Below are 25,284 nucleotides of genomic sequence, written 5' to 3'. Positions count from 1 at the left end.
TTCACTCTAATCAGCCTTTTTCTGGTTCTCTCTAGAAGTTGTTGCTGCTATTGCTACTATTGTTCCTACTTGGAGGGCTAAAAGGAGCCCAAAAGAGGTGACACAGAGAAAGTTGGGTCTGGACCAGAAAAGGGATTTATCCCAGCTAATAGGACATGGCATAGGTAGGTTAGAGAACAATTCATTATCAGGCAGCACTGGTATAGCCAATATAGTGCCAGGCATCAATCCAAAGGTAGACAAAGAAGAAGATAGGAGAACAAGGGGCCAGGCTGATCCTTGAAAAAAACAAGACATTCAACAGAATCACGGATCTGGCATGATTTAAAGCGTGTGGGTCAGAACCAAGTCTGTGGAAGGTAAACAGGTGCTGGAGCTTCTTTGTCAGGTGGCCTGGTGCATACAGCAGGGATCCGAGTGGCAATTTCAAGTCTGCCCTGGACAACCTCCCAATCTCCATCCCCCTTTCCCTGAACCCATCTCCTCAAAATGCCACCCACTGAAGAGGAGTGTGGGGAGTGGCAGGTGAAGAATGTGGCAGCAAAGAGAAGGTCACAAGTCCCCTTAAATGTGTAACCCTAACCACACATTCATTTGTTCCTCACACACATCTTCCCATACCAAAGGAAGCAACCTCTCTCCCACACACCACATTCTAGGGCATCCTGTGATCACATTACAACAGAACCTTCTGGTCACAGGGAAGTGCAATATACCAGAGAATAGGTTGTGGGGAAAACCACTGTTCTCTCTCTGCTGATGGAGTAGAAGCATCATGACAGGGAGTTTTGCACCCAAATCCTGTTGTAGCCTATGATGGAACTGACAGGTTGGGGGAAATGGACAGCTAAATTCCCTTAGTCTGGATTATCCTCTTTTATAGCGTCCCTGATGAGATCATAGCTGGAGAGGCAGGGGTGTGACTCCCAGAATGAAGAATGTAGGGCTAGTGGCCAAAGCTGGTGACTGACAGTAGAGAGCTATAGGTAAGTTTGTCCTTGTCATTGTTTTTTAAATTGTGTCAGGTTTGGAAAGGCCCTTCCAATCCTAGTGTTGTGATGCCACAGATGAACCCCAAATATCTTAAGGTGTCACTAAAAATTTTGAAAATAATATTTCTCTTACTTGCCTTCAATTTGAAAACACCCCTCTAGGCTACATGAGAGTTTTACAAAGGGAGCCATATTTGGCGTGGGGAATAGACCCTCAAATATGCCAGAACCCATAGTTCCTTCCATATATCTCTGCCTATAACTCTGGATTCCCAAAAGATGAGGAATCCCTGGCCTAAGGTTTCCAAAGTCAAGATTGATCCCTTTCCCAAGTGACAGTCACAAAGCAAACACTGTATCACACCCCACCTCAAGAAAAGAGAGTTGTCAACTACAAAAAAGTCTCTCAACATGCTCTTTGTGACCTTAAGCAACAGCTTTCCCCTTGTTGGGCCTCAGTTCTACCTTAAATTCAGAAGACTGTGATCGCTCACACCCAGCCCCAAAATTATCTCACCAGTCACTTGCCAAGCCCCGCCCCAAGCTACCTGGCGACCTTACTATTTCTGAGTCTGACTCCTCCCAGCGACTCCTTCCCTTTCAATTCCTTTGATAAATAGCTTCCCCTCTAATGGCTTTTGCTCTGGAAACTGCACCTCCTAACTCCTGCCAGAGACAGTTCTCCCCAGCATGAGCGCTGTCCCGCTCCCCTCGGCCAGGACAGCAGGTCTTCCCCTTAGCTTCTTGTTTCTGCTTTCCTTCTGGGTAGACCGAGGTGTGGTAGCTAAGGAGCTGAAGTTTGTGACATTGGTGAGTAGACTTTTCTCATTGCTTTTCCCTTAAAACTGTTACCAGCAGCGGCTGATAACCAAGTGTCAGGTTTCATATTAGCCTCCTGTGGTCTCCCAGAGACCAAACTCAGAAAGTGAATAATCAAGTTTCGCAAGTTCCTCCTAACGAATACTTAACGTGTCCTGACAAAAAGTGTTTGGTTTGGTTGTATGTGCCTTTGTCGATGTTCTTTATTCACTTACTTCACAACTGCCCTAAATGCACGTTCCTTTTGACAGCCTCAAAGGAAGGGGGAGCTTCCTCAAAGTGGGGGGAGGCCTCAGCTGGCCACGGTTCGCACTAGGAGCTTAATCGGGCTTCATTCAGTTTAATGATGATTAGTTTGCAAACCAAAAAACTGTCCTTTTCTGAATTAAGTAGCCCCTTCCCTTTTATTTATCAGGAAATTGGAAAATATATTTGTAAACAGTCTTTGAAGCGTAAAAATGAAACTAAGCTCGAGACTTCGAGGAGGACTTCCTGATGCATAGATTTGGTTGACCATTAAAATAATGTTTTTCTCCACGCAATGTAACATGCGACAAATTATGGGGAAAAGGGGTGGCATGAAGTTAAGGAAAGAAAATATACTGTTGGTGTTATTTTAAAAATAGATAGAAAGGGGCTTTGCAAAGTAAAGGGGATTTATCATTTTACCTGGGTGTCCTGGAATCAATCCCTCTGTGTCTCCTGGTTTCTCTTTGTGTTTGATTTTCTTTGTATGTCTGTTTCTCTTGTTCTGCTTCACTCAGTCTCCCTCTGCCTCTGACCCTCTCTTTGTCTTTCACAGCCGCTCTCTCAATCTCTTTCTCTTCCTCACTTTTTTTTATTTGATAGAGTGAAAATATGCTAGTAAATAATTAAATTGTCATACTGTAAGAGTACTCAAAATTTATTTCTATAATTTGCAGGGAAGTCATCTTTTACTTAAAAATTAAACATGAAGTTCCTGTTTTCTCAGCGTAGAGTATTCAGCACTCCCTTCTTTCTCTACAGAAAATAAAAATTTCATACCATATGATTATTAGTACAGTAAATCGTTACTAGGTCATGAGTCAACAAATGAGAGACAGAGAATCAGAAACATATCATCAATTTATTTACAAATGATTTACCAGCTGCCAGACCTCTGTGCTAAAAAAAAAAAAAAAGTGTGTAATATTGTGTACCTTCTGTAGAGACATCCATGCATGTTAGACTTTTTTGTTTGTTTTTTTAACGTTTATTTATTTTTGAGAGCCAGAGAGACAGAGCATGGATGGGGGAGGGGCAGAGAGGGAGGGAGACACAGAATCCAAAGCAGGCTCCAGGCTCTGAGCTGTCAGCACAGAGCCTGACCGCGGGGCTGGAACCCACCTACCACGAAATCCTGACCTAAGCAGAAGTCGGACGCTTAACTGCCTGAGCAACCCAGGCACCGTAGTTAGACTTTTACTTGTATTCCTTGCCAACATGTTCGTTAAGTGAGTGTTGGGACTCTGCAGAAATTACACTGTCAACACTGTAAACCTGTTGCAAGCTGGTTGAGTGGAATCTTCTCTGAGATATTACAGTGAAGTTTCAGTTAACTTCACGTGGCCAATTCTCTGCCTTTTTTACCGGAGTCCAGGCTAACTTCCATTGGTACCAAACTGTTGTGGCTTTCCTTTCTCCCCCATCACTCTCAGTTAACATGTATTCAAGGACCACAAGTTAATTCTATCTATCTAAGGACTTCAGCAAGAAGATACTACTTTCTTGTTTTTATTGATTAGAGAGAATATTTGACTATACATGGTTAAATTATATATCCAGGCAAATCCTTACAAAATTATTAGAACCAGGAGCACCTGGGTGGCTCAGTCGGTTAAGCATTCAACTCTTGATCTCAGCTGAGGTCTTGATCTCAGGATTGTGAGTTTAAGCCCAGCATTGTGCTCCGTGCTGGGCCTGAAGCCTACTTTATTATTATTTTTTAACATAAACAACATAATTTAATTGTTCTAAAAAGGCTTTTCCCTAGGCATTATAGTATCAATGTTATAAATGTGCAAACTAAGACAAAGAAAGTTAGATTGCTTGCTTAGTATCATAAACTATATAAGTGTTCATTATTTTATTTTTTTAGCTTTCTTTTTTTATTGTTCAAAATTTTATTTAAATCCAAGTTAGTTAACATGTAGTGTAATAATGGTTTCAGGAGTAAAATTTAGTGATTCGTCACTTACATGTAACACCCAGTGCTCATCCCAACAAGTGCCCTTAATACCCATCACCCACCCACCACCCCTCCAGCAACCCTCAGTTTGTTCTCTGTATTTAGAGTCTCTTATGGTTTGCCTCCCTCTCTGTTTTTATCTTATTTTTCCCTCCCTTCCCCTGTGTTCATCTGTCTTGTTTCTTTTGTCTTTCTCTAACTGACGTATTTCAGTGAAGCCTACAAAAAAAAAGAGAGAAAATTGTTAGAACCAGAATAAAGGAAAGCTGCCTCTGATTAAAGTGGTAACATTAGTGACAATAACCAATCGTGACTCAAATGTTTTTTACATGCCAGACATTGCTCTGAGAGTTCAATATGGAATATGTCACATTATCCTCCCCAAAACGCTGTAAAGTAGGGTTTCTAGGAAAACACAGGATACCAAGTTAAATTTGAATTTCAGATTAACATCAAATAAATTTTTAGTATAAAGGGTGTTTCATGCAATATCTGGGCCTCCTGTAGTTTTGTTTGCTATATCTGGCAATTGTTCCCCAAAGTTTTTGTAAAAACCTTACTAACTCTATTTTATAGATAAAGAAATTGAGACACAAAGAGGTTAAGCAGTTTGCCCATGGTTACACGGTGCAGTCAGGATTTGAATCCAGGCTGTATGATCAAAGAGGCCATGCCCTTAATCACTAAACATATTCCATTCCTGCTGTATGTGTTTAAGCCAGCACATGGAGCTGAGATCTTTCCATGGAGGTTACGTGTACAGATTTAACTCCTACTCAAAATCAGCAGGTGGCTTCCTCGCTGTTTCTCTCTGATCCAAGAAAAATAAATCTTCCCCAATTCTAAAAAGCTGTTCTTGGCAGAAAGAGCAGGAAACTGTCCCAGGTTCTTGTTCCCTGTCATGAAGAGTCGTCACATGATCTTTTAAAACAGGTTTATCAAAGTTCGTCTCATGGAATGCTAGTTTGATGACTTGTTAACAGGAGTTGCTTGGTAAAAACAAAATGGGTTTCAGTAGTTAAATCTGCACTGGGAACAGAACAAGGGTTAAACTGCATTTCAGGTGTTTTAAGGGCAGGACTCCTCAGTCTTTTTCTGATATGTGCTGTGGCTTTAAAGGAAAGGATTTAAAATTTTTTTTTTTTTAACGTTTATTTATTTTTGGGACAGAGAGAGACAGAGCATGAACGGGGGAGGGGCAGAGAGAGAGGGAGACACAGAATCGGAAGCAGGCTCCAGGCTCTGAGCCATCAGCCCAGAGCCCAACGCGGGGCTCGAACTCACAAACCGAGAGATCGTGACCTGAGCTGAAGTCGGACGCTTAACCGACTGAGCCACCCAGGCGCCCCTTAAAGGAAAGGATTTAATAAAACTGCATTTCCTAAACTTTGACCATAGAATCTACCTCCTTCTTTTCCAGAGTGTCCCATAGAAAACCCTTAGAGAATCATTATTCTTAACTTTTTAGAGAGAGAATAATAAGCCTGGTGAGTATGGGAGGTCAAGGGAGATCTCTCTCGATTGCCTTTTTTCAGGTGGGACCTGAAATTAGTGACTGCCAGGATTAGAAGCCGAAGTAGGACATTCCAGGCCGACATAACATCACTGCCGTGAGGCTAGGATAAACAAGGTATTAGGTGTATGTGCCACAGGGGCTCTGAGGCAAAGCATGTTTAGTAAGAATATAAAGTTATAACATCCAGGTGGGCAAGGCCAGATCAGGTAGGGTGCTGTGGGACCCACGTAACATGCCAAATCTGCTTAGACTCAGTGGAGAAAGATCATTCATGGGGGTCCAAACCATGGGTTTTTGTGTTTGTTTGTTTTTGTTTTTGTTTTAAGTAACCTGTGGGCACCCAGGTGGCTCAGCCAGTGAGTGTCCAACCTTGCCTCAGGTCATGATCTCACGGTTCGTGGGTTCAAGCCCTGCATCCGGCTCTCTGTTGTCAGTGCAGAGCCCACTTAGGATCCTCTGTCCCTCTCTCTCCCTGTGTACCTCTCCCACTCTGCTCCCTCTCTCTCTCTCTCTCAAAGATAAACAAACATTAAAAAAAAAGTTACCTGTGATCTAAAAGGATGAAGTGAATGTGACGTGGTGGGGAAAACAGTGGGTAGCCATCATGAAAAGAAGGAGATCTACACGACTCATTCAATCTCTTTGAGCCTCGGTTTCCTTCTTTGTTCAGGACAGCAACAGTGCCAGCCTGGCCTCACAGGAGTTGTGAGAATTGAAAGAGCAGGGAAAGAACTGTACAAAACCATGGAGGGTTGCACAAACACAAGAGGTTGTTATCCTGGATGTCTTCTATTGCAATTACCACTACTACAAACAGTCCTACTGCTGACCCTCTATTTTTAGGTTTCTAAAGGATTTTGTAGAGTATGACTGCTGGACTGAGAACACAGGTTACAAATTTGGCAGAGCAATAGTTAAGAAGATTGCCTTTCCACAGACTTAAAAGAGGACCTAGGCACGTCCAAAGGCTCCAGCTGAAACTCCAGTTGCTCAAGAATCCCACCTGTGCACTTGAGGGCACTCCCTGATATGCACGTGTGCACACGCACACACACATATTGATTTCCAGTGCTGGGTAGCGGGGGATGGCTTATCAAGTGTCTCTGCGGGACACCCCTTCTGAAGAGCTCATGGCATGTTTGAGCCCTAAAACCTATTGAAATATAGAGGAGTTATTCCTGACCTGTAAGGACAGAGTGAGAAAGCTTGTTTAAGCCTTATGATTATGTTCCACGGCTCTGCTGTTTAACAATCCCTCCTCCAAGGGGACCACACTTATTTTCTCCCCAGGCTATACTGTCATTTAGATGCATAATCTCAGTTTTACTTTTTTATTTAAAAAATTTTTTAAATGTTTATTTATTTTTGAGAGAGAGAGCAATAGGGAGAGCATGCAAGAGTGGGGAGGGGAGCAGGCAGAGAGAGGGGAACAGAGGATCAGAAGCAGGCTCTGCACTGACAGCAGTGAGTCTGATGCAGGCAGGGCTCAAACTCATGGACCATGAGATCATGACCTGAGCCAAAGTCAGCCGCTTAACTGACTGAGCCACCGAGGTGCCCCTCAGTTTTATTTTTTAAATGGTATTCAGGGTTGTTTCTTATACCAAGGTTTTATTTTCCTCTAGTGCAACACTGCCTCCCCCCCAACACACACAGCTTCCAATCTTAGAGGAAACCCCAGATTCCAGATCACCCACTGGTGGGATGTTAAGGACTATGTTTTAGCACAGAAAAGTGAGTCTCTTACACAGGTTGAGAATGCAGGCATTGGAGATACACAGTCTGTGTTTGGATCTCTGCCCTATCATATCACTTACACTCTGTGTGACCTTGTGAGGTCACTTAACTATAGGGCCGATTTCCTTGTTTGTGAAATGAAGATAATAATAGTAAATGCTTTGTAGAACTGATGAATGGATTAAATTATGAGAAGCACTTGCCACATTTTCTAGGACACAACAAGTATTCAAAAAAACCTTGAGGAATTCTTGTGGTTATAGTACGGTAGGAAGCATTGTAAATTTTATTTCACTACAGTGTCTCTCATCTGACTTCTCTTTGGCTAACTCAGGGCCTCTCAGCTACAGGTACCCCCCTAGGGCACATTTGGCAGTGTCTGGAGAACTTTTGGGTTGCCACAACTAGGGATTGCTACCGATGTCTAGTGTGCAAAGGCCAAACATGCTGATAAACATCCCACAATGAACAGGACAGTCCCTCAAAAGGAATCATCCAGCCCCAAATGTTAACAGTGCTGAAGTTGAGAAACCCTGGAAACTAAACATTGTAGCTTTTATAATCTATTGAAATCATATAACAACTTTAGTTACTCTGATGTAGGAAAGTATTTTTGCACAATTACCTGGGATCTAAAAAAGTCTAAAATGTGTTTCGAAGATAGAGCACCAATGATTAGCCTCGATAATTTCTGAGAATGTGCAGCCTTTCTTCTTTCCATGAGGGGACCATTCATGACCGCAGTTTCTTACCTGACCAAAATGATTGCTTAAGACCCACTATACCCTTGTCTGTCTGTTTGTTGCAAACTGTTCTGAGACTTTAATTTCTTAGCAGTTTAGGGGACCAAAAGATCAGTTTTCTTTAGACACCAGAGACACAACCCAGGTCCTAGAGGCCTCCCTCACTTTCTTAGAATCCCATCTGAAAGATGACCAAAATTTAAGACTGTTTCTTATTCTACGTCTACTGGAGCATCTTAGCCAGGCAGTGTAAATGATAAGTACAGGAAATCTCAGACACCGCAAGGCATTATGCAGCCCTCCTCTGTATTAAAAACGTTTGGTGGCCTCAGTGTAGACTTCATCTTGAGTTTCTTGAGTGTTTTACTTGTCTTATCTTTTGATTATAAAATAGCTTTGTGTTTGGTTTGGTATTATTCAGGAAGCGTATTGGAATCATAAAATACCAGGGTCTTGAAAGTCCGGACTACTCTCCCCCAAGGATAAAATGTGCAATCAAAATAGCATGACATGCATATTAATCCAGAAGTATGTTCTTAAAGGATTGATGCTTAGCTTTTCTCATCTTCCTATCCACAAGTCCTTTATTCCTAATCTCCTAAAAACTAATAAATCATTGGCTCAAGACAGTCACAAATGGTATGTGGCATTTAAAAGCCACTATTTTTATGTTATGTAAAATTTTTAACACCATTTTTACTGTAACCATAATTAAGGAAGAATACTTCTTATCAGAGTTTGTCTGCGGTAAAGTGATTTTTCTAAGCTTTGTGTTCCTTCTTGCCCTGATATACAAACCAATCTCCACACGTGGCTTGCCTGCTTTCTAATGAGTGATCGTCTTGTTACCTACATTACCTGAAACACAGAAAAGTGTTAGTGAGCTTAAAACAGTGGTCCTTGAGGCACCTGGGTGGTTCATTCTGTTAAGTGTCCAACTTCAGCTCAGGGCATGATCTCACAGTTGTGGGTTCAAGCCCCACATCGGGCTCTGTGCTGACAGCTCAGAGCCTGCATCCTGCTTTGGATTCTGTGTCCCGCCCCCCCTCTCTGCCCCTCCCCTGCTCACACTCTTTCTCTCTCAAAAATAAATAAACACCAAAAAAAAAAGAAAGAAAGAAAAAACAAAAACAGTGGTTCATAACCTGAGATTTACCTGGGGAGATCTTTAAAATCCTGATGTCCTGACCACATCCCAAACTAATTAAACCAAAATCACTAGGAGGGGGATCCATTCCTCAGAATTTTTTTAATTGCCCCAGGTGATTGCAATGAGCAGCCTAGGTTGAGAACCAGTGGTTTAAAAGAAAATCAATTAGGATGAGCAGAGGCAAAACACCGAAGTGAAATTTTTAACATTACTGTCTTGACCTCTTTTCAGGTATTTAGGCATGGAGACCGAAGTCCCATCGAAACCTTTCCTAATGACCCCATCAAAGAATCCTCATGGCCACAAGGATTTGGCCAACTCACTCAGGTTGGTTGAATTTTTAGCTAAAGATTGCCGATAAGTCTTAAGGGAAATTAAACTGTGTGGGGTCTGTAATATATTGAAGCCATACAACTACTTTAGTTACTCAGATCTGGAGGAGTATTTTGCACAGTTGCTTAGGATCTAAAAAGTCTAAAATGTGTTTTGATTGTGGAAGGAGAGGCAATAATGTTTAATTTCAGTAATTTCTCATTATGACCAGATCACCCTAGTGACTAGTAACTGTGGGAAAATTGTATAAAATAGCCAGTTTTGATTTTTTTTTTTACCCTGTTTGGCTTTATTGAAGCATGAGAGCTGTGCATGGCCACAGATGAATACATGAACTTAAAGGTGCTGAAGAGAGCCAACAAATGCTTGGAGGCCAGCCCCCCGAGTTTCTCAGCCTCCACCTGAGAAAGTAGAAAATAATCTTGTAGTCGATAAACTGAATCAGCAGGGTTAGGAAAACAGAATTCCTCTGCAAATGCCCATACCAAATTTGATTTTTTTTATCAGCTATGTACACTGGGATTGAGCCTTCCTGATAAGTGGTCGGTTAAACATAGGGAGCCCTGCTCCCTGAAGAGCACCAAAGGAGAAGGTGAAGGGGAGGAGGGCAAAGGCGTCTGTAGTCACCACTCCAGTGCCCCACCCCCTTCCTTTGCAAGAGTGGATGGTGCCTGTTTGGGGCCATGAGGCCGCAGGTGTTGCTTCTGTCCCGACCAAAGCAGTTTAAATACATTAAGAAAATCTCATAGAATGTTTAGAGTCAAAAATCTCTAAACATTTAACTGAACATTTAAACCAGTGGATCTCAGGGTGCCTGGGTGGCTCAGTTGGTTAGGCGTCTGACTTCAGCTCAGGTCATGATCTCATGGTTCGTGGATTCGAGCCCCATGTCAGGCTCTGTGCTGACAGCTCAGAGCCTGGAGCCTGCTTCAGATTCTGTGTCTCCCTCTCTCTCTGCCCCTCTCCTGCTTGTGCTCTCTCTCTGTCTCTCAAAAATAAATGTTAAAAAAAATTTTTTTTTAAACCAGTGTACCTCAATCGTGGCTAAAAATTGAGATTATTTGGAGAGCTTTAAAAAATATTGATGTCTGTCTGGGTGGTTCTTATTTGATTCATCTAAGATGTGGCCTGGACGTTGGGATTTTGAGAAGCTCCTCAGTTGAGCATTTGACTCTAACGTGCAGCCAAGGCTGAGAATCACTTCCCTAACTCAACCATGTTGCTTCATAGAGGAGAAATCCCACTGAGGCTATTTGAGGTCAGTATCTTTTGGCTTCCAGGTCTGAGCTCCTCCCACCATAGCCTACCCAGCTTGCAGCTCCTTAAAAGAGAGAACGGTAGCAAAAACCCAGCACTAGTCCTTAATACCTGTGGCGGTGTGAAGAGTCCCGTTCCCTTGCTTGCTTTTCCAGTAAGACGATAAAATACTTTTAGACTGTGGGATCTGATTCTCCTCTGGGTGTCTCTTGACTAGCCATCAGATTTTCCTAGAGCAGTGTTTCTCAAGCACCAAGTATAAATGTATCATCTTGTTAAAATGTAGGTTCTAATATTCAAAAGAAACGAAAACACTAATTCACAAAGATACCTGCACCCTCATGTTCATTGCAGCATTATTTACAAGAGCCAAGACATGGAAACAACCTAAGTGTCCCTCAACAAATGAATGGATAAAGAAATATATATAGAGACATATATATCTATATATACACACATACACATATGTATATATGATGGTATATATTATATATATGGAATATTTTTTAGCCTTAAAATTATTAGGTCCTGGTGTTTGGGACAACATGGATGAACCCTGAGGGCATTGTGTAAAGTGATATAAGCCAGACAGAGGAAGACAAATACTGTATGATCTTATTTATATGTGGAATTTAAAAAAAAATTTTAAAAACCAAACTCCTAGAAAAAGGGATCAGATTTGTGTTACCAGAGGCAGGAACTAGGGGGAGGGAGGTTGGGAAAAGGGGGATCAAAAGGTACAAACTTCTAGTTACAAGGTAAATAAGTACTAGGGATATAATTTACAGCACAATGACTATGGGTAAAACTGCTCTATGATATTCTATGATATATAGGAAAGTTGTTAAGAGAGGAGATCCCGAAAGTTCCCATTACAAGGGAAAACAATTTTTTTTTCTTTTTGCTTTCTCTTTTTATTGTATCTGTATGAAATGCTAACTAAATTTATACCAGTGATCATTTCACATTGTATGTAAACCAAACCATTATGCTGCATACCTTAAGCTTATACAGTGATATGTGTCAATTGTATCTCAATGACACTTGGGGAAAAAATGCAGATTCTAATTCAGCCAGTCTGACATGGGCCTAAGAGTCTTCATTTCTAACATACTCCAAGGTGATACCAATGGTGCTGGTACATGAAGTAGCAAGGTTCTAGAGCTCAAATTCCTCCCTTGGCCAGGCACTTCCAATCTACATAATGACCGAGTGATGGCTGTCTAGGTCACTGGCTCTCAAAGTGTGGTCTCTGGATGAGCAACATCACCATCACTTAAAACTTGTCATAAATGTTAGCTCTCTGGCCCTCCCCGACTGAACCAGAAACTATGGGGTTCAATTCTGGGAGCTTTTGTCTTAATGAATCCTCCAGGTGATTCTGGGAATGCTGAGTTTGAAATCCCCTGCTCTGTGGAAGATGACTGTTTCTTCAAAATTCAGCTGTAAGTTAATGCAACAAATTAAGTCCAAAGTACCTGCTTCTTTAGCTACTCGCATCACCCAGGAAACTAGCAAAAATTAAAGCACACCTGACTCTTTTCACACCTGCTTCCTCATCCTAGGGAGGTGGTAATGATCATGGTATCTAGGAGTAGAAGCAAATGAACAAGTGGGACCAAGCCGAGCTATAGTGACCATATCCTCTCTGACTCCTGAGGCTCTGGTAAAACTTGGGATTAAAGATGGACTCGAATGCAGTGTTTCTCAAAGCATGGCACTCTACCACATGGATCTGAATCACTCAGGGCACTTGTTGAAATGCAGATTCCAGGGCCACCCCAGGATCTAATGAGCAGGAATCTCTGGCAGAAGTGCTGAGTCATCTGCATTTCAACAAGAACCCCTAGATAATTTTGCTTCTGATGCACAGTAATGCTTGAGGATCACTGAACTAAAGCAACACTCCTCAATGGTTATTGGCCATCAGAATCTTAGTAAGCTTGTTAAAAACAGGTTCCTGAGCTCTATGCCCCCCCCACCCCGAAGATTCTGGCTCAGTAGATCAAGGTGAGTCCTAAGAATTGGGTTTCTAACATACTCCCAAGTGATGCTAATACTGCTGATCCCCAGACCACATTTTGGGTAGGAGGCTCTAGTTTTTCATGAACCAGGCATAAATAAACTGTGCAGATAATAAATCATTATACCTAGAAGTTAAAAGTGATCTTCAGGGGCCCCTGGGTGGCTCAGTTGGTTGAGCATCCGACTTTGGCTCAGGTCATGATCTCGCAGTTCCCGAGTTCAAAGCCCCAAATCAGGCTCACTGCTGTCAGCTCAGAGCCCACTTCAGATCCTCTGTTCCCACCCCGTACCCTCCGTCTCTCTCTCTGCATGTCCCCCGCTTGAACTGTCTCAAAAAATAAATGCAACAATGGGAAAAAAGTGATCTTCAGATTCATCAAGTCCAACTTCTTACCAGATGGTTGAATTTCTTCCACAAAACCTCCACCAAGTGGTCAACCAGCTCTCTTGAATGTTCTACAACAAAGATGAGCCAGTGATGTTCTACCGCACCAGAGATGAACCATTTATTTAAATCAGATCAATCACCAGCTATTAAGTGTGCAAGGCTCTATGTTAAGTGCTAATAAAGGTGAATGAGTTTTCTCCAGAAGTCATGGCTAAAGATTACAACTCTCTTTTCTTGTTTTCATTTAAAAATATGTTGTTGTTTTTGTTGAACGATTGAAGTGCACCGTTATTTACTCCGCTCATTCAGTGAGGAGAGATGAGACTCACACATAAGATTCCAGAATTTACTTTCACTGATTTTTGCTTTTATTTGTTCTCATAGCTGGGCATGGAACAGCATTATGAACTTGGACGGTATATAAGGCAAAGATATAGAAAATTTTTGAATGAGTCCTACAAACGTGAACAGGTAAGTTGGGGATCCAAGAGTGGAAACGTTTTTCCTTGATAGGATGTAACATAATGGTGCATTTGTGAAAGTGTTTTACCTGTTTTCCAAGGAACTTATACAAGTCAGAGATCTCATTTACAAATATACTCCTCTTTATACAAACATTTTATTCCTAAAAAATTTATGAATATGAATAAGTTCAAAAATTTATGGATAACTATTGGCAAATACTTTGGCTTGGCAAGTAGCCACCACTTAATTGATCTCTTTTGTCAATTCAGCTATTGACATACCATCTGGCATTCTCATCATACTGTCTCTATCTCCATAGATACTACGATCATGATGCTAATGTTTTGGTGTGAGGGTCCTGGCCTTTCTCAAAAATACTCTTCACTCCACAGTGGAAAACCCACAGTTCCAACTGGTTGGATTCTCCTTTGATTTTCCCCACTCTAGGTTTACATTCAAAGCACGGACGTTGACCGGACTTTGATGAGTGCTATGACAAACCTTGCAGGCCTATTTCCCCCAGAGGGTATCAGCATCTGGAATCCCAGCCTACCATGGCAGCCCATCCCGGTGCACACAATCTCTCTTTCTGAAGATCGGGTCAGTATTCTGGGATAACCAGGACATCCCCTGGGGCTGAGGAGGAGGAAGGCAGGTTGTCCAGTACTTGTGGGCTTGGAGGTCTGGACACTGCTTGGTCTGTGCGATCTCAATCCTTTTCTAATAAAGGTACAAGGGACAAAGTAGGACACAGAAAGCCCCAGGCAATAGAGAGTAGGAAAAGAATCTCAGCTTGGATCTTTATCATCTACTTTGTTGTGCTACTCTTTCACCGAATGGCAGTTCATCCCTTTCCATCTTCACACACACACATATGCACACACACGGGGTTCCCCTTGTTCTACCTTCAATTCCCAGGCTTTTGGCGCCCCGCATAGGGGTCTCTTTCTTCCAGAACACTCTAAGACCTCTCTCCCTACAAAACACCCATCCCCACATGAAACTCTCATTCCAAGGTAGGGGAAAAAAGAAAGATTTGAGTACATAGTTAGTGACTAGCACTTTATACGTGTCATCATATTACCTTTTGTAACAATGTTGAATGGACAATATTAGTGTTCTCCTTTTATATCCAGGGATATAAGTACTCAGAAAAATAAATAAAATGGGCTCAATGCCACAAAGCTGGTAAGCATCACAACTGGGACTAGAACCAGGCCTGGGTCATTCCAGAGCAATTTCTTTCCCTGTAAAATAGTGGTTCTCAAAGTTATTATATTAGAATTACCTGAGAATGTTTTAAATCCTGGCACCTAGGGCACTCTCCACAACAAATCAGAATATCTGAGGCTGGGACGCAGATATGAGTACTTTTAAAATAATCTCCCTAGATGTTTCCAGTGGACAGCTGAGTGTGAGAACCAGTACCATAAACCAAGCTGCCTGAATGAGGCTATATAAGAGAAGCTCTCAAAATTATTTGCACTGCATAGGAGGGACCAAGAACTCTTTAACATTTTCAGAGGAATTGCTTTATTTTAATAGTATTAAATACATCTAACTAATCTCCCAGATGCGTGATTTAAGACTAGATGAAGGAAATAGTTTGGGACAAGGAATCCATCATGATTCCCCTGCAGTCACATTGTAAGCATGACCATGTCATTTCTCTGTAGCTGGGGCTTAGCACAACTTCTGCACCCGGATTGTTGCCCAGAGACCCCCTGGGGCAGGCCACTGTCCTCTTTGCCCTGCCAGTACTCCTAGACATTTGACTGAACTGTTGCATCTAATGACGTAAGAATATTTCCCAAATACTTTGTAGAAACAGCCTGAGCCTGTCAACCTCACTCCAGGTAACTCTACTTTAACCAGTCATTCTGATGTTTCCTGAAAAGATAGGATGATTTATTTGTACCTCTTTTTCTTCAACAGAATCAGGAGTAAAATATTATGATGATCAGTGTTCTTAGGAGTTGGTGAATATTGTCTTCCAAAAAGAAAAAAAAAATCACATTTGCCACAGCCTTTTCTGCAAAGATAGACACTGGACAGCAGAACCAAATTTAGCCGGTGCAGACCAAGGTAGCTGTTTAACCCTTAATCCTGAAAGCTAGATTAAATTATGTAGCTAGATTAAATTATGTAGCTAGATTAAATTATGTAAAGCTAGTCATTAAATTATGTAGTAAAGAGAATATAGGAGCTATTAGAAGAGGAAAAGAGAAACAAGGAGAGCGAGGGAGAGAGAAGCAAGCAAGATTATCATGGCTTCCAGCTACGTGCTAAGATGAAAACAGTTCTAACATCAGCTAAGAAATCTGACAAAATCAATCAACACACAGTTATTCCCAGAGCTGTGCTAAGTGCCAAAGAGAAATATAAGGCCAGGTTCCTTCCCTAATTTATCATCCACTTGATTACAAAAGACTCGCATGTGTGACACGTGCAGACCACAATACAAGTGGTGGGTTGATGATCCAAGTATAAGCTGCCTGTGCTGGAGGAGCCCAGAGAAACACACACATGGAGCTGCCACAGGGCAGCCCGTAATGACAGAGTCTTCGTGGAGGGAGTGAGAGCTCGCACCAGACCTTGGAGGAAGGAAGGAAAGGAGAAGAAAGCAGCCCCAAAACATGGCAGTGGGTGAATATACAGAGGGCTTGCCCTTCTGTGTCCAGAGTTCGTATTTAGAAAGAATGAAAATGGCTGAATAACTATATTGGACACAGATTAAAGAATCCAAATTGAATAGCCAGGGGGAATCTTGGGACTAAGTGGCAGTGTGATATAGGAGGGCTGCATTAGGGGTGCCTGGGTGGCTCCATCAGTTAAGCGTCTGACTCTTGATTTCAGCTCAGGTCATCATCTGATGGTTCATGAGATCAGGCCCCATGTCGGGCTCTGCGCTGACAGCATGGAGCCTGTTTGGGATCCTCTCTCTCTACCCCTCCCCACTGCCCCGTCCTCCCAAATAAATAAACTGAAAAAAAGAAGGAAGGCTGCATTTAAAGCTGGAGAAACCTAGGTCTGAGAGCCAACTACCATTTCAGACACTTGACCTCAAGTCACCCCCCCCAATCAGTGTCCTTTTCTGTAACGTGGGAACAACAGCACCCACCTATTTCATGACGATTCATGAAAACCCAGTTGATTAAGAAATGAAAATTTTTGTTAATTACAAAATGCTGGTCAGATGTTTAGGTGATTATCCCACTTATTTTCAGCCTCTCTCATTTCAATGTGTGGGATGAGAAAACTAAAGACTAGGAAGGTTGAGTAATTCATTGAAACCTAGGCCTTTAAATGAATAGCCCTGTCCCTTTTCCCTTCACAGTGTCATTCGTTCTGTGGAAAAATTAGAAAGTCATGCAGGGAAATGAAGATGTAAAGCAGCAGACATAAAAGAAACCTGTGCACGTTCATTCTTCAGTACCATGCACACATGATAAGTGGTGGTCTGAGGCACCTGTCTGACAGTGGTTGGGAAGCAAAGGATACTGGAGCATCTGAGAATATCTGGGGAAGCAATTCAGCAATGAGGAGATGAAGGTCTGAAATTAGATGCTAAAGACATTAGAGGAAAGAAAGCAAAGTAAGACAAATGAGACAGAGTCAGGAAGCAAGTTATTAAGAAAACAAGTTTCCTGAGTAGCTACTCATATGCCAGGCTCTGTTCGAGGCATTGTCAACACAGCAGTGAACAAGAGAAACAAGATCCTGACTGTCCTCGAGTTTGTATTTTATAGGAAACAGATGATAAAGAAGTAAAAAATAGTAACGATTTCAAATGGCGATGAGGTCTTTGAAGAAGATAAAGCAAGAAAGAATGGCTAGAAGAGGCTGGTGAGAGTCACCAGGGGCACAGTCTCAGGCAGGGGACCGTCTGCAGCGCCCCCAAGCCTGTGAGCTCAGGGGATAGTAAGGAGGCCGACAGTGTTGCTGGAGAGGAGTGGGTGAAGGGGCAGTAGCAGGAAAGCAGGGCAACGAGATCTCTAGACTTAGCTGAGTTTGGATTCTAGCAAGTAAGATGAAAGCCAGTGAAAGTTATAAACTGCAGAATGGTGTGGTCTGATTGATGCTTTGGAAAGATTTGTGTTTATAAAAATGAAACGCGAGGGACACCTGGGGTGGCTCAGTCAGTTAAATGTCTAACTCTTGGTTTCGGCTCAGGTTGTGAAATCATGGTTTCATGAGTTCGAGCCCTACATCGTGCTCTGTGCTGTCAGTGCAGAGCCCGCTTGCGGTTCTCTCTTGCTCGCTTTCTACCCCTCCTCTGCCCATGCTGTCTCTGTCTCTCTCAGAAATAGATAGATAGATAGATAGATAGATAGATAGATAGATAGATGATGTGAAAAGGATTAGAGTAACTGCAGTGTGGAGAATGAATTGTGAAGGTAGAAAGAGTGGATGCCTACTGACCAAATAGCAGACCCTTGCATTAATTGAAGCACAGGTTACGGTGGTTTGGACTGGGAGGGAACATTGAATAAAATGAAGAGGGGTCCATTTTGGATATATTTTGAAAGTAAACAAACAACTGAGTAGTCTATGAAATAGGATGATAAATGTTACCATTGCAAAATTAAGGAGATTACAGAAGTAAAATGATTAAAAATGAAGTTGAGTTCAGTTTTGTACATGTTAAACTTGAGGAGAAAGAAACATCCAAGTAGTGATGTCCACCGAAGGCTGGAAATACGAGACCAGCCACAAATGAAAAGTCAGAGCAGCAAAATAAGCTGAAGAGTCACCAACCTGTAGGTTATATTAAGACTACAAAAGATTGTTGAATTTAAACTCATCCCTTTGTCCTCATAATGGGTTTTTAAATGTATTTTTCTACATATTTAGTATATGCCCTTATTTTAACAGCCTGCGAACTTGCAAGAATCCAAGTCAATGAATGGTTAATCAATCTCTTAAGATTCTTTCCAGAACCTCTTATTCATTTCTCCATACTTATGTGGGGTGGGGGGGGAGGGGGTGCATGTGCACATACATGTGCAATTTGTGCTAGAAATGAAAGACGTCCAGTAGGAAGCAAGATAATCATATCAACATGGAAAACCAGGAAGTGTGACTCTTTTACCAATGATATAGTCCTACTTAGGCAAATTCATGAAAGAAGAAAAAGAAAGCTTTTCAGTTCTGGGTACATATCCTACTCTTTAAGACCTACAGACCATTTATCTCCTTTTCCTCAATTTTAGAATTTCCTTTCAGCTGAAAACACATTTTAATCTTTTATTCAGGTCGCTTTGTACCTAATGAGGCTTAAAATATGTCTACTGCTTCTTTAGTGAAAAGTTCTTCCAACAAAGAATTTATGATTTTTCTTTTGTCCTCAGTTGCTGTACCTGCCTTTCGGGGACTGCCCTCGGTTTAAAGAACTTAAGGATGAGACTCTCAAATCGGAGGAATTCCAGAAGAGGCTGCATCCTTATAAGGTTAAAAAATGGTGTCACTTAGTGGTGTGCAGGAGTGAAAGGGCCGAAGACAAAGGATGAAACTCCAGCTTCTTAAACATGTGGGAGGAATATGTCTGCCAGTGGCTGGTTATAGCAATGGGTTAAAATGTTTAGTGAGGGTCAGTCATCTCTACCCCGTCCCCTTCCCTGTGTGAGACCACAAACTAATAACGAAGCCAGTCCCTTTCTAATCCTATACCCGTGTGTCTGAAGGAGCCAGACGAAATTGCATAGCTAGGTCAGAATAAATGCAAGTCTAAAATGATCTGCCTTATTGCGGTTGAGGGGTTGGGACCATTTATCTTCAAACATAAAGGATAATCTTTTTTATGTTTCCACTTTGCAAAATACCCCTTTTTAATACTATGCAAAAGATAGGTATAATGCTTCATACTTTTAAGAATATTTTGGGGGCACCTGGGTGGTTTAGTTGGTTAAACATCCGACTTCAGCTCAGGTCATGATCTCATGGTTTGTGGGTTCAAGCCCCGCATCGGTCTCTGTGCTGACAGCTCAGAGCTTTGCATTCTATGTCTTACTCTCTCCTTGCCCCTTCCCCACTTGTGCTCTCTCTCTGTCTCTCAAAACTAAATAAACGTTAAAAAGTATTTTTTAAGAAAAAATAATATTTTGAATCTCTAATACGTTAAATACAGTGGAAAGTCTCTTAAAGACCCCACAGGTAATTGCTGGTAGTATTTTCTTATAAAGTCTTGCAGTTTCTTTATGCATATGCAAATAAATATGAATATATTTTGGTGGTTTCCTCTTTGCTACACAAAAGTGGTATACTATATTCACAAGGTTGGACACTTTGGGTTTTTTTCAATTAACAATAGATCTTAGAAATATTTCTATATGTGTACATAAAGAGTTTCCTCATTTTTTTATAACTGCATTTGAATTCATGGACCTCCCATACTTTAACCAGTTCATATTGATAGACAAGTGAGTCATTTCCAGTCATTTACAGTCTGTATGAATATCTTGTGCATCTAAATCATTTCGCAAGAATATCTGTGGAATAGTATCCCAGAAGTAGAAAATCTGGGGCAATTGGAAATATTATCAAAATATCCTCCAAAGTGATTATACTAATGGCTACCCCTGTCAACAATGCACAAGATTGCCTGTTTCTCTATAGCCTTGCCAACAATATGTAGACAACTTTGAGGAGATTTGCCAATCTGTATGTTAAAAAATGTTATCATTAGAAGCATCCCCTCTAAAGTCAGGAACAAGACAAGGAAGCCCAGTACCATCATCATTATAGAGCATTGTGCTATAGTACTTTTCTCTTATGATGAGTGAACTTTGGATATCTTTATCTAGTTAAATGTCTTTTGTATTTCTTGTTGTCTTCATATCCCTTTACCATTTATCCTTTGAGTTATTGCTTTTCTCTTTTCTATAAATTTTAGGAGCTTTCTCCCTGTATTTTGACATTTTTTTCCTGTTCCATAAAGGGCATTATTTCTATTGTTTGCCTATTGACGTTGTTTACAGTGTTTTTGCTAGGGCATAATCTTAAGTGTGCTGATGCATTCATATATGGTTTGTATATTTGTAGTCATATTTAGAAAAGTTTTTCCCACTCCTAGGTAATAAAGGAAGTCTTCAGTGTTTTCTTCTAATTCCACTCTATCATACATTTACATAGTGGACCCATTTATAGTTTATGCTGGTGTGAGCTGTGAAATTTGTAACCTGCTTAAGTTTTTCCATATTTCCCTAATCACCCTGTCACTATTTATTGAACAGTTCCTCTTTTTCCCACCTTTTTCTTATTATATATATTAAAATTCCCCAGTGTATGTGGTCTGTAGCTGGAATTTTTATTCAATTATTTTTATGTTTCATTAGCCAAAACTACGCTGTTACACTTAGTAACATTTATACAGGCTTTAATATCTAAAAGGCTTGTCACCCTTCACTCTCTACTTTTCTGGTTTTTCATGACTATGTTTTTATTTTCTTTGTGAACTTTAGAGTCCACTTGTCTGAGTTCCAAAACCACTTTTTTTTCACTTTTTAGTGTTTTTATTGGAGTCAGATTAAATTTATATATTAACTCGGAGAATTTGCAATTCTATGATATTGAGTCTTCCTTTCTAAGAACATGGTACATGTTACTATTTGTTCTCATCTTCAAGATTTTTTTTTCAAGTCTATTTATTTATTTTGAGAGAGAGAGCATGCACGGGAGGGGCAGAGATGAGAGAGAGAAAGAATCCCAAGCAGTCTCTGCACTATCAGCATCAGGAGCCTGATGCAGGGATCGAACTCATGAACCTGTGAGCCAAAATCAAGAGTTGGATGCTTAGCCAACTGAGTCACCCAGGTGCCCCTTATCTTTAGGAATTTTTTAAGGTTTTCTTCATTTAAGTCTTTACATTTATTGTTAAGTTTGCTCCAGGCTTATAACATCTGCAAACAAATATGGCTTATCTCTATTTTTCCAGTATTTATGCCTCTGATTTCTTGTGCATATTTGCACTGGCCAATACTTAAAGTACGGTATGACATAATAGTATTGGCAGAGGACATCTTTGTCTTATTTTTTATCTATTAAGCATGTTGGCTTTAGGACCAAATAAAGATATTTGTATCAAGTTAAGGAAATAGCTATCTTTCCTATTTTGTTGGTTGTTTTTAATCAATAGTGGTGTTTAATTTTTTGAAAAGTCTTTTTAACATTATTTAAATATAATTAAGTTATTTTACTCCTTGGATCAATTACTAAGATTAATTATTTTCATAGATTTGCTACTATTGAGTCATCTTTACATGTCTAGAATCAAGCCCTTTCTTTGGATATTGAATTATTTGTTAATATGTTACTTAGACCTTTTGTATTCATATTCAAAGCACCATTGGACTATAGTTTTCTGGCCAGTCTTTTGTCAGTGTCAGTGTTGCACTTACTCAGAAAAATGTTTTGGAAGTTTGTTCTTTTTTTCTTTTTCTACACTCTATAACAGTTAAAACAGCATTAGAATAACTTACTCTTGAAAATCTTGGTAGAATTCCTCTGTAAAGTTATCTGGCCCCAGAGCTGTTACTTGGTTTGGTTTCGTTTCATTTAGAGGGGGGATCTTTAATAATTAATTTATTTTAAGAAGATTTGTTTAGGTTAATATTGGCAAATTATATTTTCCTAGAAAATTTATCCACCATATAATATCTTTCAAAAGGATTCCCAGAAATTGCTGCCAAATCCATCAGGCAGGTAGCTGAACAGTAGGTGTCATTATCATGACAATACAAGAATAATCCAGAATCTAGAGAAATGTGTGCATCCCTCCCAAATTTGATTGATCGCCAGATATCAGGTCCAGTTTCTGCTGTATATTCCTGAGGTGTGTTGGCCTAAGACCTGCTTCCCCTTCCCACCTTGACCAGTCATTTGTATATGTGAGTTATACTTCACCTATTTCCAAAAAAACATTTGAGGTAGTACACTTGGCCTGGTTCCAAGACAAACCAGGAGCACGTGGCAGTAAGCCAGCATGTGCCCACATTTTAATGTAATCATTAAAACTAATCAATTAGTGGGGTGCCTGGATGGCTCAGTTGGTTGGGCGACCGAGTTCAGCTCAGGTCATGATCTCGCAGTTAGTGAGTTCGAGCCCCGCGTCGGGCTCTGTGCTGACAGCTCAGAGCCTGGAGCTGCTTCGGATTCTGTGTCTCCCTCTCTCTCTGTCCCTCTCCCCCTCACGCTCTGTGTCTGTCTCTCAATAATAAATAAATGTTAAAAAAAATTTTTTTTTAAGTAATCCATTAGCGTTCGTAAAATTCTTCAGGTTTGTATTACCACAGCCAATATTCCAGGTTCACTTTCATGTGAAGAACAGCACAGCTCTCAATGGGGGCAAATTTGCCCCACAGGGAACATTAGGAATGTTTGGAGACACTTTGGGTTGTCACAGCTGAGGGATGAGGGATGATGCCATGCTGTTCATCTGGTAGATACAGGTCAGGGAGACAGCCAAATGTCCTACAAAACATAGGGCACTCCCCACAACAAAATTAGCCCCAAATATTCATAATGCTGAAATTAAGAGTCTCTAATGTAGAAATGTTTTCTCCCTCTGTGTGTGTTTCAGGATTTTATAGAAACCTTGCCAACATTTACAGGATACCATACCCGGGACCTTTTTGGAATGTGGACTAAAGTCTATGACCCTTTATTTTGTGAGGTAAAAGAAAAATTATCAAAGATTAACCTGCAATCTGATTTTATGACCCCTGCCTATTTTGAGACAGATGAATACATTTTCTTTCACTTTTTGGCAGATATGTTACTTATGCTTCCTTTGACATTGAAACATAATTCAAGACTTATTTATATGGACTTAAAAATTCTGACTTTTTCTCTCCATTATTTATGTTTTCACCCTTTAGAAAATTGCACGCAAAATTGCTTTTCTTCTGTGCCTTGCCGTGTACTTATTTTTCAGTCACTCAGGAATGCTGGGCTCCTGTCATGGATTTTAATGAAAGCAGCAATGTTATTGAATAGACAGGGGAAAAAAGGCACCTCATTTCTGGATATAGAAATAAGCAAGCCAACTTGAAACCAGGTTATTGAAATTGGTTTATCGGGAATCTCTTCCTTGCGGTACAATGCATACGAAATAAACTCTGTAGCTGGATCAATGACCTTTGAGGTTTTCAAGCCTACATGGTATTTTTCACTCACTATGCACCACCTACTGGCCCAAAGGGGTACTCTATAATCCTGTTTTCCCTACCAGGCTCCCTGAATCCTGGGGCAAAATTCTGACCACCCACACGATTTACAGCCACCTCTGATCTTGAGGCCATCATGAATGTCTGGGGACAGCAGTTACTTTCATAGTTCATCTTAGTAACAAATGACACAGTTTGTCCCCTTTCATGATCGAGTTCATTGCCTAAAAGTACACATGACTCTCCCAATATTTTCACTTTATCATTAGCCCCTGTTTCAAGGAAGATTCGTTAGCTTTACAAAAGACTCCTTAGTGGGGACAAGAGCCCACATTTTGGTTCAAGTCTTAATTTCTTTTCTTTCTTCCTTACCCTGGGTTGATTTGAGCTGTTCCATAATGTGGGTGTGGTGCGTGGTTTCCTTTTCTCCTCCCTCCCACTTATTTCCTCTCTGGGCCACTCCACTTTGATCTCCTCTTTCAAGAATTCTCTGTCTCTCTGTCTCTCCTGTTTCGAATCTAGGGGAGTCTTAATCAGTTTTTCATAGCAAGTAATAAATATTGGCACAAAGCCTTTACCCACCATGCTATACAGCTTGTTCATCCGTTTAAAAAGTTTCACAAAGAGTCTACTGTATATACAGTGCACTTTCTCGGGAGTCAGTGAACTGGAGCTAATGGGAGTGGGGGTCTGGTACTGAAGGTTCCAGAAATATATTGCCTCTCCCAGCTGTCCTCTCAGGACGTTCTTTCAGCTTTGAGGAAAACATCATCAAACCTTGTCAGTGTCACCTTCCCCACAGGTTAATAGATTTCTAAACCTTTCATAAAGGAATGAGGTACATTTTTACCCTATCTCACCCTTACTTTGCAAAATAGGAATCATCCTTTGGACCCACAGTTAAGCCAAAAGCTATGGGCTTGGTAGGAAGGGGCAAATTAGTCCCTGTGAATTTTTCTTCTGAAAATTAATACCACTACTTATCACAAAGGAAAGGTTTCCTAGAGACAAATGTCAGGACAAGAAAGCCTAGACCCAGGAGTTCTTGTGGTGGAAAGAGGACAAAAAAGTTAACAAATAAAAATACACGTTTTCTTCCCTTTTTCTCTGCTACAGAGTGTTCACAATTTCACTTTACCCTCCTGGGCCACAGAGAACACCATGACTAAGTTGAAAGAATTATCAGAATTGTCCATCCTGTCTGTCTATGGAATTCACAAGCAGAAAGAAAAATCTAGACTGCAGGGGGGTAAGTATATAAGAAAGTGAAAGGAGCGTATTGGATTTGTGGTTGAGTGATATATACGTATGTATTCAAAAAGCTTAGGGCAAATAGTACCTGGTACATAATACACTGTCAGTAAACATTATGTGTTTTTATACTCATTAACATTGCCCACTTGGGCCTTAGTTTTCCTATCTGGAAAATGGAAGCTTTGGGATAAAGGTAAACGATACTTTTCATCCTTTCAAACAATTAAGGCTTT

At 40.8% G+C, this 25,284-nt stretch overlaps 1 protein-coding gene across 3 annotated transcripts in view; it reads left to right on the top strand.

Annotated features, from left to right (window-relative positions):
- The first annotated feature begins 1,571 nt into the window (after window positions 1-1,571).
- The window catches only part of ACP3 (acid phosphatase 3), a 46,937-nt gene continuing 23,224 nt past the window's right edge, over window positions 1,572-25,284 (top strand). For 2 of the 3 annotated variants that reach the window (XM_043595401.1, XM_043595402.1), the window contains exons 1-7: window positions 1,572-1,802; window positions 9,398-9,493; window positions 13,554-13,640; window positions 14,082-14,234; window positions 18,986-19,084; window positions 23,212-23,304; window positions 24,914-25,046. In XM_043595401.1, coding sequence (XP_043451336.1) covers window positions 1,683-1,802; window positions 9,398-9,493; window positions 13,554-13,640; window positions 14,082-14,234; window positions 18,986-19,084; window positions 23,212-23,304; window positions 24,914-25,046 — 781 coding nt within the window. In that variant the 5' untranslated portion in view covers window positions 1,572-1,682. Of the gene's footprint in view, window positions 1,803-5,440; window positions 5,508-9,397; window positions 9,494-13,553; window positions 13,641-14,081; window positions 14,235-18,985; window positions 19,085-23,211; window positions 23,305-24,913; window positions 25,047-25,284 lie in introns of all 3 variants that reach the window. The other variant, XM_043595403.1, reaches the window with a different exon arrangement.

This window comes from Prionailurus bengalensis, chromosome C2, assembly GCF_016509475.1.
Source record: "Prionailurus bengalensis isolate Pbe53 chromosome C2, Fcat_Pben_1.1_paternal_pri, whole genome shotgun sequence".
NCBI lineage: Eukaryota > Metazoa > Chordata > Mammalia > Carnivora > Felidae > Prionailurus > Prionailurus bengalensis.
Note: the sequence above shows the minus strand (reverse complement) of the source record. Positions and strands in the feature narration are given on the sequence as shown.